The sequence below is a fragment of the Danio rerio genome, chromosome 23 (assembly GCF_049306965.1).
Source record: "Danio rerio strain Tuebingen ecotype United States chromosome 23, GRCz12tu, whole genome shotgun sequence".
Lineage (NCBI taxonomy): Eukaryota > Metazoa > Chordata > Actinopteri > Cypriniformes > Danionidae > Danio > Danio rerio.
Genome location: NC_133198.1, coordinates 1233786 through 1247864, shown reverse-complemented (window position 1 = coordinate 1247864; position 14079 = coordinate 1233786). Strand labels below are relative to the sequence as shown.

General features: G+C 38.3%; 2 protein-coding genes and 1 non-coding gene across 17 annotated transcripts in view; all 3 read right to left on the bottom strand.

The window, feature by feature from the left end:
* utrn (utrophin) overlaps window positions 1–6070 on the bottom strand; it is a 311025-nt gene extending 304955 nt beyond the window's left edge. For all 15 annotated transcript variants that reach the window (XM_073939615.1, XM_073939623.1, XM_073939621.1 and 12 more), the window contains exon 1: window positions 5753–6070. The gene's annotated coding sequence lies outside the window, so the exon portion shown is untranslated. The remainder of the gene's footprint in view (window positions 1–5752) is intronic.
* Window positions 6071–6893: 823 nt separating this feature from the next.
* trnal-uaa (transfer RNA leucine (anticodon UAA)) lies at window positions 6894–6976 on the bottom strand. The gene has a single exon. It is a non-coding gene; the product is annotated as a tRNA-Leu (tRNA).
* A 2990-nt stretch (window positions 6977–9966) lies between these two features.
* On the bottom strand, window positions 9967–14079 carry psmb11b (proteasome 20S subunit beta 11b). Its single transcript, NM_001281802.1, is given in 2 exon segments — window positions 9967–10839; window positions 13437–14079. Coding segments are annotated over 2 exon segments (1089 nt in total). The 5' UTR covers window positions 14038–14079; the 3' UTR covers window positions 9967–10351.

The window sequence follows — 14079 nt, the reverse complement described above, 5'->3', positions numbered from 1 at the left end:
GTGTGTGTTTATTTCTATTTGTGTGCATGTGTGTGTGTGTATATGTGCGAGTGTGTATATGCGTTTCTGTGTGTTTGTTTGTTTGTTTGTCAGTGTGTATGTGCACACTTCTGTGTGTTTGTGTGCACATGTGTTTCTGTGTATGTGTGTCCCTGTGTGTGGTTCTGTCTGTGTGTGTGTGTGTGTGGAGGACAAGTTGTAACAGGAGCTGTCATAGAGCCAAACAGGTGACCACGCATTCACTCTGCAGCTCCGCCCACATTCCTGTCCTCAAAGCAAAGTCTGATAAACTCTGATGGCCAGCAGCTGATGATCTCCACACCACCCCACAGCTCAGCACAGAGAATAAAACACGATCATTTCCAGCACGCTTTGTCCAAGAAAGGCTTCGCTTCAGCTTTACAAGCAAACGTGCTGGCATGCTGCAGTCCCCAATGACGCAAATGTCTAACTTTAGATTCCTGGAAAAAACTTTCTTCCCCCATTTTCTCAACTCCCAACCCACAAGGACTTCAGCAGGACTACAGCACACACCCTCTGAAATGTCATTTAAAGTAGCAGTTTTTGCAGAAAAACAAGTCTGCTCAGGCACATTTAGACTCAAACATGCATTAATGGTCAGTTCAGATCTTCACACGTTCCTACAATCCTATAAACGGCAGGGATTCACCTACTTGAATTCTGAATTAATTTAAAGCTGCTGCTGTATGTTAGTTTTTGACCCTTCTAAAGCCTAAAAACACCATAATAAGATTGCAGATATTTCAGAAACATGCTCAGTGATTATTCTTTTGTGTCCGAAAAACCCTGCTGAAGTCAGATATTCTGCTTTGAACATGTGAGTGCCGTGTTTTGGTCATTCAACACGCCCAATGCCAGTTAAGCCAGTTATATTTCAGCACCCCAGGTTGCCTTGGTGGAAAACAGTGCATTTCATGCTAGGACTGGGCGGTATATCGAATTCTGGGGATATATCGATATGATACCTTTAAAATTGAGGTAAAGTTGGTGTTATACTCGCATTTTAATAAACTAGTAAGGCTAATACAGATTAATAATAATCGCTATACTGTTATTATTCTGCATTTCTGTATTCATAAATATTGTTTACAAAGCTATGACTATTCTGTCCGAAATTGCAGGTAAGAACGACTTCAAAACAACATTTAAATGACTGCAAATGCTATGGTTTAAACACTATTGTATTAAGGATAGATTACTATAGTATTTCTCTTTATTTTCGCTTCGAATGATTCGTTTGTGGTACTTGTATATAAACGTGTGGTAATACAACAACTATAGTAATATAAACAAATAACCAATACTGCACTTGATTAACTACAACTACATTACACTGCTATACCATGGTAACAGAGTCTAACATACCATAGTATATACAGAATTGTACACTTTGCAATGGCATGGTTAAAAACACTAGTGCATTTACAATAAATTACTATAGTGTTGTCCTTATATCAGCTTAAACTGTTCCCAACTCTACATAATCATAATATTGAGGTAAAGTTGATGTTATACACAGATATTCAGAATTAGGCGTTCAATAAATGAGTTAAGCAAAAGATTAAAAGGCTAATACAGACTAATAATCAAGGCTATATTATTATTCTGCATTGCTGTATTTATAAATATTGTTTACAAAGTTACTTTGAATATTCTGTCCGAAATCGCAGACAAGAATTAATTCAAAACAACATTTAAATGACTGTGAATGCTATGGTTAAAACACTATTGTATTTAGGATAGATTACTATAGTATTTCTCTTTATATTCACTTTGAATGATTCGTTTGTGGCACTTGTATATAAACGTGTGGTAATATAACAACTGTGATAGTAATATAAACAAATAACCAATACTGCACTTGATTAAATACAACTACATTACACTGCTATACCATGGTAACACAGTCTAACATACCATAGTAGTATATACAGAATTGTACACTTTGCAATGGCATGGTTAAAAACACTAGTGCATTTACAATGAATTACTATAGTGTTGTCCTTATATCAGCTTAAACTGTTCCCAACTCTACATAATCATAATATTGAGGTGAAGTTGATGTTATACTCAGACATTCAGAATTAAGCGTTCAATAAATGAGTTAAGCAGAAGATTAAAATGCTAATAGAGACTAATAATAATCACAATTTTGTTATTATTCTGTATATCTGCATATATAAATATTGTTTACAAAGTTACTTTGAATATTCTGTCTGAAATCGCAGGCAAGAATTAATTCAAAACAACATTTAGTTGACTGTGAATGCTATGGTTTAAACACTATTGTATTTAGGATAGATTACTGTAGTATTTCTCTTTATATTTGCCTCCAATGATTCTTTTGTGGCACTTGTATATAAACATGTAGTAATACAACAACTATAGTAATATAAACAAATAACCAATACTGCACTTGTTTAACTACAACTACATTACACTGCTATATCTTAGTAAAAGTGTTTAATAACAGTGAAATAAACAGAGTTCACTTCAGTTTAGCAGTTCAAATACAGTATACTGTAGCATTCATTAACATACCATACAGAACCATACACTTTGCATTGGCATGGTTAAAAACACTAGTGCATTTACTATAAATTACTGGTATATTCTTTATATCAGCTTTAACTAATCCTTCACTTGTTCTCAACTTTACATAATCATAATATTGAGGTGAAGTTGGTGTTATACTCGGACATTCAGACTTTGGCGTTCAATTATACAGTTATGCAGGAGTTTAAAAGGCTAATACCGACTGACAATAATCACAATTTTGTTATTATTCCGTATATCTGCATAAATAAATATTGTTTACAAAGTTACTTTGAATATTCTGTCCGAAATCGCAGGTAAGAACGACTTCAAAACAACATTTAATCAACTGTGAATGCTATGGTTAAAACACTATTGTATTTGGGATATACTGCTTTAATATTTCTCTTTATATTTGCTTCGAATGATTCTTTTGTGGCACTTGTATTTAACAACTATAGTAATATAAACATAATATTTAACTACAACTACATTACACTGCTATACCTTAGTAAAAGTGTTTAATAACAGTGAAATAAACAGAGTTCACTTCAGTTTAGCAGTTCAAATACTACAGTATGCTATAGCATTCATTAGCATACCATAATATATGCAGAATTGTACACTTTGCAATGGCATGGTTAAAAACACTAATGCATTTACAATAAATTCCTAATAAATAAATAACTGTTCCCAACGCTACATAATCATAACTTTAACACTGAGGTGAAGTTGGTGTTATACTCAGACATTCAGAATTAGTTAAGCAGAAGTTTAAAAGGCTTATACAGATTTATAATAATAACTATAAAGTTATTATTCTGTATTTCTGCATATATAAATACTGTTTACAAAGCTACTTTAAATATTGTTAATAAAGTTGGGAATTTACCATAGTATATACAGAATCGTACACTTTGCAATGGCATGGTTGAAAACACTACTGTGATTACAGTAAATTACTGGTTTATTCTTTATATCAGCTTTAACTAATCCTTAAATTTGTTTCCAACCCTACATAATCATAATATTGAGGTAAAGTTGATGTTATACTCAGACATTCAGAATTAGGCGTTCAATAAATGAGTTAAACAGAAGATTAAAAGGCTAATACAGACTAATAATCAAGGCTATATTATTATTCTGCATTTCCTTATATTTAAATATTGTTTACAAAGTTACTTTGAATATTCTGTCCGAAATCGCAGACAAGAATGAATTCAAAACAACATTTAAATGACTGTGAATGCTATAGTTTAAACACTATTGTATTTAGGATAGATTACTATAGTATTTCTCTTTATATTTGCATCCAATAAATCTTTTGTGGCACTTGTATATAAACATGTAGTAATACAACAACTATAGTAATATAAACAAATAACCAATACTGTTATTATTCTGCATTTCTGTAAATAAATTAGTGAGGATAATAGAGATTAAAAATAATCGCTATACTGTTATTATTCTGCATTTCTGTATTCATAAATATTGTTTACAAAGTTACTTTGAATATTCTGTCTGAAATCGCAGGTAAGAACGACTTCAAAACAACATTTAGTTGACTGTGAATGCTATGGTTTAAACACTATTGTATTTAGGATAGATTACTATAGTATTTCTCTTTATATTTGCCTCCAATGATTCTTTTGTGGCACTTGTATATAAACATGTAGTAATACAACAACTATAGTGATATAAACAAATAACCAATACTGCACTTGTTTAACTACAACTACATTACACTGCTATATCTTAGTAAAAGTGTTTAATAACAGTGAAATAAACAGTGTTTACTTCACTTTAGCAGTTTAAATACTACAGTATGCTGTAGCATTCATTAGCATAGTATATACAGAATCATACACTTTGCAATGGTATGATTAAAAACAAAACTGTATTGACAATAAATTCCTATAGTGTTGTCCGTATATCAGCTTTAACTCTTCCCAATTCTACATAATCATAACTTTAACACTGAGGTGAAGTTGGTGTTATACTCAGACATTCAGAATTAGTTAAGCAGAAGTTTAAAAGGCTAATACAGATTTATAACTATAAAGTTATTATTCTGTATTTATGCATATATAAATACTGTTTACAAAGCTACTTTTAATATTGTTAATAAAGTTGGAGTTTTTCTCGCACATATTCTTTTGTGACATCTCTAAACAGCCATGTGGTAACATAAACAAATTAACCAATACTGCGCTTGTACATTACACTACAATACAGTGGTAACTGTGTTTAATAACAGTGAAATAAACAGTGTTTAGATTCAGTTCACTATAGTTGATACTACAGTATGCTGTAGCATTCATTAACATACCATAGTATATACAGAATCGTACACTTTGCAATGGCATGGTTGAAAACACTACAGTGATTACAGTAAATTACTGGTATATTCTTTATATCAGCTTTAACTAATCCTAAAATTTGTTCCCAACCCTACATAATCACAATATTAAGGTAAAGCTGATGTTATACTCAGACATTCAGAATTAGGCGTTCAATAAATGAGTTAAACAGAAGTTTAAAAGGCTTATAATAATAATTATAAAGTTATTATTCTGCATTTCTGTTTATATAAATCCTGTTTACAAAGCTACTTGAAGACTTTGGCGTTCAATAAAATAGTCAAGAAGGCTAATACAGATTAATAATAATCGCTATATTGTTACTATTCGGCATTTAAGTATTGTTTACAACACTACTTTGAATATTGTGTCTGAAATCACATGTAAGTATGACATCAAAACAACATTAGCACTATTTAATTGACTGTGAAGGATAATGTTAAACACACTATTGTATTAAGAATAGATCACTGTAGTATTTCTCTTTATATTAGCTTTGGCTAATCCCTAAATTTGTTCCTAACTGTACTCTCAACCCTAACTAGGTTAAACCAAACCCAACCCAACCTTTGCCTAACCATCAGTCAGCAAGTTTGTTGATTAACTTTCCAACAACATTGTACTGATGAAACTTAAATGAAGTAACACATGATTAACTGTAGGTCAGTGTAATAAACACTGAAGACACTGACCAAACATCTGACAGAAGCACATCTTTCATTCATCCACCCGCTTGTTATTAAGTTTAACAACTTCAGTGCTCAGTTGAGTCGTGTTTATGGGTCCACAATTCAACAAACATGAGAAACAGCTCATATTATGATATCATCTCTCACCTTTCTGCGTGTTGAATCTGTGAATGCAGCTCCGTGACTTTATTATCTCATTGAGTAAATAATGAATCATTGACTCTTATTAGGGCATGTTGTTGTTCAGCGCTCCACACCAAAGAAACAAACCCAAAACACAGCCCTCCCGGATCTCCCTTTGGCTGGACACTCACAACTCCATGCAGAAATCCTCAAAGTTATCCGGCTCGGCTGCTTTTGGCGCTCCTGGAGTACTTTACTCTGCCACAAAGTTTCCTTTTACTCATGAATAACAAAAGGAGAGTTACTGCGCGTCCCGAGCACGAGCACGCGCACAGCCACTCCGGCAGCTCCGCCTATGGGAATGATGGACGCGTGACGTTACGAAGCGCGCGACCGACACTCACGCTGGATTGACGAAGCGCGCGCGCCCCCGTGTGGAAATAAGATGTGTGTGGATCATTTTGTGGACGCGCTTGTCGTTCACCAGTTAGTTATTATATGTTAAATTTGTTTATTTTGTGTGTGCGTAATTAAGACTGGCAAAATGTATATGTTATAATAATGTATTTACACAGTTTAATACACTATTTATCGAAAAACAATTAAAGGAATCATTATGACACATCAGATTTCATGCATCTTATTTATGTTTATTATATAACAGATCATTTATCCTGCATTTCAATATTATTTATTATTTATTTATATAATTGTGTGTGTGTGTGTGTGTGTGTGTGTGTGTGTGTGTGTGTGTGTGTGTGTGTGTGTGTGTGTGTGTGTGTGTGTGTGTGTGTGTGTCGTACATTCTTTTAACAAACGCTACCTTTAGTTCACCAATAGGAGGCAGTATAATACACTGATTTAACATTATATTTTATTGGTTTTATTGGGGATTTTTCCTCTCCTTCGGGCATTAGTGTTACCTGCTGTGTCCATTCCTACAGCTCTGTCCTAGGTGCTGTTCATTAGTGCTCACCTTACCTCCTGTCCTCCATCCATCCATCTATTCATCCAGGGTTTGTCAACATACATGATTCAATGCCATACAACATTCCGCAAAAACCTCAAGAATCTTAATTTTCCGGCATGTTTTACTCCTCATGTGTACTGCAAGCCGTAAGTTTATCTTCATTCTTGTTACAGTAAAGCAGATTAAAAAGTGTTTTACCAGGAGTGGGGTTCGAACCCACGCGGACATATGTCCATTGGATCTTAAGTCCAACGCCTTAACCACTCGGCCATCCTGGTGAACATACATTTCTTTAAAGCCAGAAGACCTTATATGTGAACAGCAATCAGCCATGGGAATATCAAACTATGTATGTCTAGATGTGAAATTTATGTAATCTATGCATGCTGTTCATGCAGACTTTACTGTCATATTTACAACCGAGTTGCAGCTTGCTAACTGACTGTTAGCATGCTAGTGGACTCGCTTACAAAAACAACCAAAACGTTTATATACGTTTGATTTTTAACTAGCGTACACGATTGAAGACTATTTATAAATCTAGCCATTTTTATAATGCGATATTTTAAGTCGTTTTTACAACAATGAGGTTATATTGTTTGACGTTTGTCTCACAGTTAGAAAGAGCGCTAAGAAGTAAGTTAAAGCTAATGCAAACATCCAGGCTCCTTACGCAAGCGTATGTTGTAACAATATTTCGAAAGTAAAAAGAGAACAAGATTCCTGTGTTACATTATGTTTTGAAACTGCAAATACGGTATTTTGAATATTTAATCAAATCAGAAAAAGCTGTGACTTAGACTGTTGGTAAATCCATGGTAAACCCTCATAACTCAGCCCTGCCTCCACGTAAGTGCCACACACAGACGGTTTGGATTGTTTCTGCTTTTCTGAAGTGAAAGAGGAAATAAAATCAGGTTGTTTGGAAAAAAAGTGAAAGTGTTTCAGTAGCTACTCGTGTCTGTAATTGCTAATACTTGATCTATTTGAGGAGAGAAGATGAATTTATGTAGGGATAGCTCACTCCAAATTTTCTGTCATCATTTACTCATCCTCCACTTTCTCTAAAGTTAAACCTTTTGTTTCTTCTGTTGAACAAAAAAGAAGATACACTGGTGTGTGAAAATCCAGCTTAAACCAGCCTAGGATGGTTGGATGGTTTTAGCTGGTCGACCAGCCTGGTTTTAGAGGGTTTTGGCCATCTCCAGCCTTTGCTGGTTAGCTTGGTAGATGACAAGCTAAATCAGCTTGACTAGCCTAGCCAGGCTGAGAGCTTAGCCAAAACCAGCTATGTCCAGCCTAAAGCAGGCTGGTCAAGTTGGTTTTAGCTGGTCAAATTCCGGCCTGACCAGCTAAGACCAGGCTGAAAAGGGCTGAAACCAGCCTGAAAATGGCCCAAACCCCTAAAAACCAGACTGGTCGATCAACTAAAACCAGCCAACCAGCTTAGGCTGCTTTTTCCAGCATGGCTGTGTAACCCCGCAAGTCCTACGCCACCCACCCCGCTCTGAGCTGGTATCGAACTAATGACCTTCCGCATGGGAGTCAGTTTCTGTAACAAGGAGGCTAAAGACCATAATCTCCAGTGTCTGTCGCTAGAGCACCTTTAGAGTTCAGAGAAGTGAAGTTTACCTGCACAGTCCTTACCAGCTGGCCTCCGTTACACTCACCCCCCTAAACCTCACTCCCTTCCAGGTCACGGCACCAGTGTAACCCCACCAGTCCTACACCACCCAACCCGCTCCGAGCTGGTATCGAACCGATGACCTCACGCAAGGGAGTTAGTTGCTCTACCAAGGAGGCTAAAGACCATGACCTCTAGTATCTGTCGCTAGAGCACCTTTAGAGGTCAGAGGAGTGAGGTTTACCTGCACAGCACTTACTAGCTGGCCTCCGTTACACTCACCCCTCTAAACCTCACTTCCATCCAGGTCATAGCTCCAATGTCTCCCCGCCGGTCCTACACCCCCCAACCCGCTCCAAGCTGGTATCAAACCGGTGACCTTCCACAAGGGAGTCTGTTGCTCTACCAAGGAGGCTAAAGACCATGGCCTCTAGCAACTTTCGCTAGAGCACCTTTAGAGGTCAGAGAAGTGAGGTTTACCTGCACAGCACTCACTAGCTGGCCTCCGTTACAGCTGCTTGTTCCTTACCGATTGCTTATTTTCTTTGCATGTTTGTCACACATTAATGCTTCAGATCATCAGACTAATTTAAACATTAGTCAAAGATTACACAAACTATACACATGATGCAGTTTTAAGTGGTTTTTATTATTAAGGTAAAATAAAATACAAAACCCCATAGCCCTCCCTGTGTGAAAAAGTGTTTGCTCTTCCTGTTAAAACATAATTGAACTCTAGTTTATCATAGCTGAGTTCAGTTTCTCTATTCACACCCAGGCCTGATTACTGCCATGCCTGTTCACAATGAGAGATCATTTAAACTGGACCTACCTGACTTAGGGAAGTAGACCAAAACATCCTCAAAATCTATAAACATTAAAGACTAAAGGCATTTATTAATGTAACATCACTCTGCAATTTAAAAGGGGGCAAACTCTTTTTCACACAGGCCTATGGCATTTTGTATTTTACTTTCCCTTAATAATAATAAAAACCTTTATGTAAAAACTGCATTATGTGTTTATTCGTGCTATCTCTGACTAATTTAGTTTGATGATCTGAAACATTGAAGTGTGACAAACATGCCAAAAAACAAAGGGCAATAACCTTTTCACACCACTGTGTATGTATGTATGTGTGTATGTATATATATGTATGTGTATATATATATATATATATATATATATATATATATATATATATATATATATATATATATATATATATATATATACATATATATATATATATATATACACACACAAACACACACAGACACACACACTCACACACAGACACACACACTCACACACACACACACACACACACACACACAAATATATATATATATATATATACTCCTATTTTAATTCACCATTTGTAAGCTCCAATGATTTTTAGAAATATCAGCTATAGTATGACATCTACATTCCCTGAAAAATGTGTAAATGTGATTTAGTTATTGACTTAAGTCTTGATTAAGGAACATATTGACCAAGTTACAAACAAATTTCATACACAGATGCTGTCATTTAGAGATGCATTTCTTCATAAAAAGGTGTAATGCTTTCAGACATGTTTATTTCATTATTGCAAAGCAATGGTTTCACATCTGAAGAGTTATAAAATGACATTTGATTGAATTATTTTAATCAAACAAAACTGAAAAAGTAAAAAACAACAGTTTAGTTTAAGTAAAAGTTCACACCATTCTGTTCTGGAGACAATCCAAAACTAATATTGCTTAAGGGGGCTAATAATATTGACCTTAAAATGGCTTTAAAACAATTAAAAACTGCTTTTATTCTAGCCAAAATAAAACAAATACGACTTTCCCCAGAAGAACAAATATAATTGGAAATACTGTGGAAAATTTCCTGAATCTGTTCAACATTATTTGGGGGAAAATTGAGAAAAAGTTTACAAAAGGGCGAAATAATTCTGACTTCAACTGTAAAAGTATGTGTGTAAATATATATATTGATTCTGCCCCTTGTTTTTCTCCTCAGACTCTCTCTCTCTGTCATCTCACTTGATTGAATGAATTGATTTCTCTCCTGTGTTGTTCTGCGCTCTCCTCTCCTTCTCTCTGTAATACTCCTCCTTCAGGTTCTCCCTCTCTCTGCGCCTCCAGCCTTTAGCAGTGACGTGATACAGATCTACATTATTCCCAGAGTATGCGTCTCTGTATGTGGCCCGATACACAGCCTCTCTGGCCACCGCTGCGGCCTCCTGGGCGCTCATGCCCCAGCGGACCCCGCCGTCGAGGATAGAGTAGGCGTACGGGGACCCGGAGCCCACAGAGAACAGCGCCCCCTGCAGACGAAGCCCATCACTGCACACATACACCACCCGCGGCCCACGCACACCCGACAACCCAGAACTTGCTGCTGATTGGCTGCTGGATTTGCTTGTCAGTGTAGTATTTGCATATCTCTCTGTCATTGGTTGCTCGTTGTCTTGGTCTTCATCTCCGTCCCACCCACACAGAGTGGCCGCGACGCACAGCTCCGTGCCTTCGAAGAACAAAAACAGTCAAAACATTATAACAGATTTTAGATATGATCATTGAATCACATGTGAAAAGAGATTTACCACCACACACTTTATAAATTATATTTATTATTGTATTTTATTTCAAAGGCCCTATTAGGCCTATTAGGTCCACCAGAGCGCTTTTGTAACCCAGGCTCATTGTGGATATGTACCCAGCTCTACATTTCTGTAGACCGTGAAATATGTACCCACATCTGTTTGCAGTTTTGAGGTATTTTCGTCTTTAAAACAAACGCCACGGTGCGGTATGATCCCGCCGACTGCTTCTGCTCCTTTTAGCGATACCAGCTGACCGCTTACCTCTGTGTGGACGGCTTTTTCTTTGTTACCAGTTTGCCCAGTAGCTGCCTTGTACGTTAGCGAACTTGGGAAGCTGACTTCTACGACAGGGTTCGAATCTGACAAAGAATGGTTCCAAAAAGCAGGTTCAAAAAAAAGCAAATAACAATATAAACAAGTAAATAATGGGGTCAGAATGTGGTAAGATCTGAAAACGTGGTAAAAATCAGGTGGCCGCGAGAGCTTATCTTTTTCTGGACTGCTTTTGAAAACACTATTGGTTGGGCCACCCCCATCCCCCTCCCCCACGCTCTTCACTGCTGTCCGTGACACCCACTGTCCCCACCCCGCTCTACACTTTCGTCCGCGACACCCACCGTCGACACCCCGCTCTGCACTTTCGTCCGCGATACCCACTGTCCACACTCCGCTCTGCACTTTCGTCCGTGAACACCCCATCCCCCAAACCATTAACCACCCCAAACCCCCCTAACCCGCCTACATGTTCACTTGTGTGATAGCGGCATGAACACCGTGAGGGTGGCATGGTTGTTGTTCGCCTAGAGCACCAGTTAGGCTTGCGCCAGTCCTGGGTTGGGTTTAGGGAATGGAGTGTATGGGGAAATCAGTTGGTCGTTCGGTATGTCCGTAGGTCAGTCGACAGGGGCCTCTGGTGGATTTACGTGAGAACAGCAGGCGCAATACAGAAATTTGCTAAAGCAATTTGAGATCTCAAAAAGTGTACGCAGCGGCCTCTGGTGGATTCGTGAAAACAAAAACTGCAAAAATGTACTTCCTGGGATGTATTTTGCGCTCTCCTAAAATGAATATCCGGGTACATATCAATAATGAGCCTAGGTTGGCGTTACTATAGTCGCCTATACAATCTCCACTAAATATTGGACCTGTTCCAGTATGTCATCGTGCTACAGACTGCAGCGAGGACAACTTGTAGCAAGGTGCTGAGTGTGTTCTGGCATTGAAAGTTGAAAAACACCTCGCCCATTATCACTTTTGAGCTAGGCATTCAATCACAGTGGAGCAGAGGCAAGACAAACCACGCAGCTCTCATCACCAACACAACAACTTGTAAGGGCAACCGACTGAAAATAACATCGTGTTGCAAAAACACCCACAGCTGAGCGTTTTTTTAAAAAGCGCTCGCATGTCGGTAAAAACGGTATGGTGGACACACACTGTAAAAAATATTTGACAAAAAGTCATGACTACAAATGTTCTTATATTACTTTAACTTATTTTAATAGGTTAATCAGCTATCAACTACATTTCTTCAAGTATAACTCAATGTTTTAAGTCAGTATGATATAAATTCTGACTCATTTTATTCTAGGCTTGTCAAAAGTATCAAGTTCGGAACCAATTGGTACTAACATTTTTGTCCATTTCCGGCTTACATTTGAGCGCTGTTGAGCTCGTTCTTAAACACTGCTGATTGGCCACTGTGTTCACATGCTCAATAGAAATGACTGTGATTGGCCGTGAAGATCATCAGTGCACTTCACCAATGTTCAGAGTGCAAACACAGATATAAGGACATAAAGCGTTTCAAAGCCGCGTACATCAGTTGATCCATCAGCGGATCACTCATATGTCAGCTCATATTCAGATCAGCTGATTGACGCAGCTTTGAAACACTAAAGTGTCCGTGTATATTTTTGTCTGCTGTTTGGTAAACAGCAGTAAAAACTGATGACCTTAAACCATGTTAGACCATGCGCCGGGGTTTTTTTGTCCTTATTCATTCATTCATTTTCTTGTCGGCTTAGTCCCTTTATTAATCCGGGGTCGCCACAGCGGAATGAACCGCCAACTTATCTAGCAAGTTTTCACGCAGCGGATGCCCTTCCAGCCGCAACCCATCTCTGGGAAACACACACACTCATACACTACGGACAATTTAGCCAACCCAATTCACCTGTACCGCATGTCTTAGGACTGTAGGGGAAACCGGAGCACCCGGAGGAAACCCACGCGAAGGCAGGGAGAACATGCAAACTCCACACAGAAACGCCACCTGAGCGAGGTTCAAACCAGCGACCCAGCGACCTGATTGCTGTGAGGCGACAGCACTACCTACTGCGCCACTGCCTCGCCTTTTTCGTCCTTAAAATAGCAAAAATGTATTCGGACAGGCCCTTAATGCTTTTGCGCCATGAGCTTTAGACTTTGCGAATAGATCATTAAACTAGAGCCCCTAATGTTACTTGAAAAATGTTGAATAAAAACAATCCAAAAAGTAATACAGAAAGCTCAGTGCCTTTGAATGGGTGCAGCATGTGGGACAGGAGTTTGGCAGCACCCCCAGTTGATAGTCTGCGGCGGTGTCGGAGCTGATAGAGCCGCAGTTCCCTGGCCAGAATCCGTTTCCAGAGCGCACAATCCGCTGATGTCCCAGAAGTGGTGCCCACCAGGTGAGAGTGAATAGGTAACACTTTCGGGGAAGCAGGACAGGCCACTTTCCCAGCACAACTGGAGCGTGTGTCGGCTGCCGCAATAACTCCTCCTTGAAAAGCAAAACCAAGAGTCGTAGTCCCATGGGAAAGAGTGAACGGTAGAGCACCTGACTGGGAGATGTACGGAAGCGTGGGGTGCATATGGTCAACATCCAATAGGTTCGAGCTTTGAGGTGTTTGACCAAAATTTATAGGGCTCTTTGTGATATATTCAGATATCGGCATGTAAAACTCAAGAGGGTTTAAACCGCTCCGCCTAGGCACCCAGGAAGAAAAAGCTTCTCCATAAATCCCCCCTCCGAACAGATGAGTGGAATCCTCCGGCATAAAGGACTGTGAGAGTGGAGCAGTCCATTGAGGGAACAGAGGGGGCTCGAGCAGGCCGCATACATCTTGCAAAGCCATGTAACTACTGAGTGGATATACAGTGAATTGTAACTGTGTCGA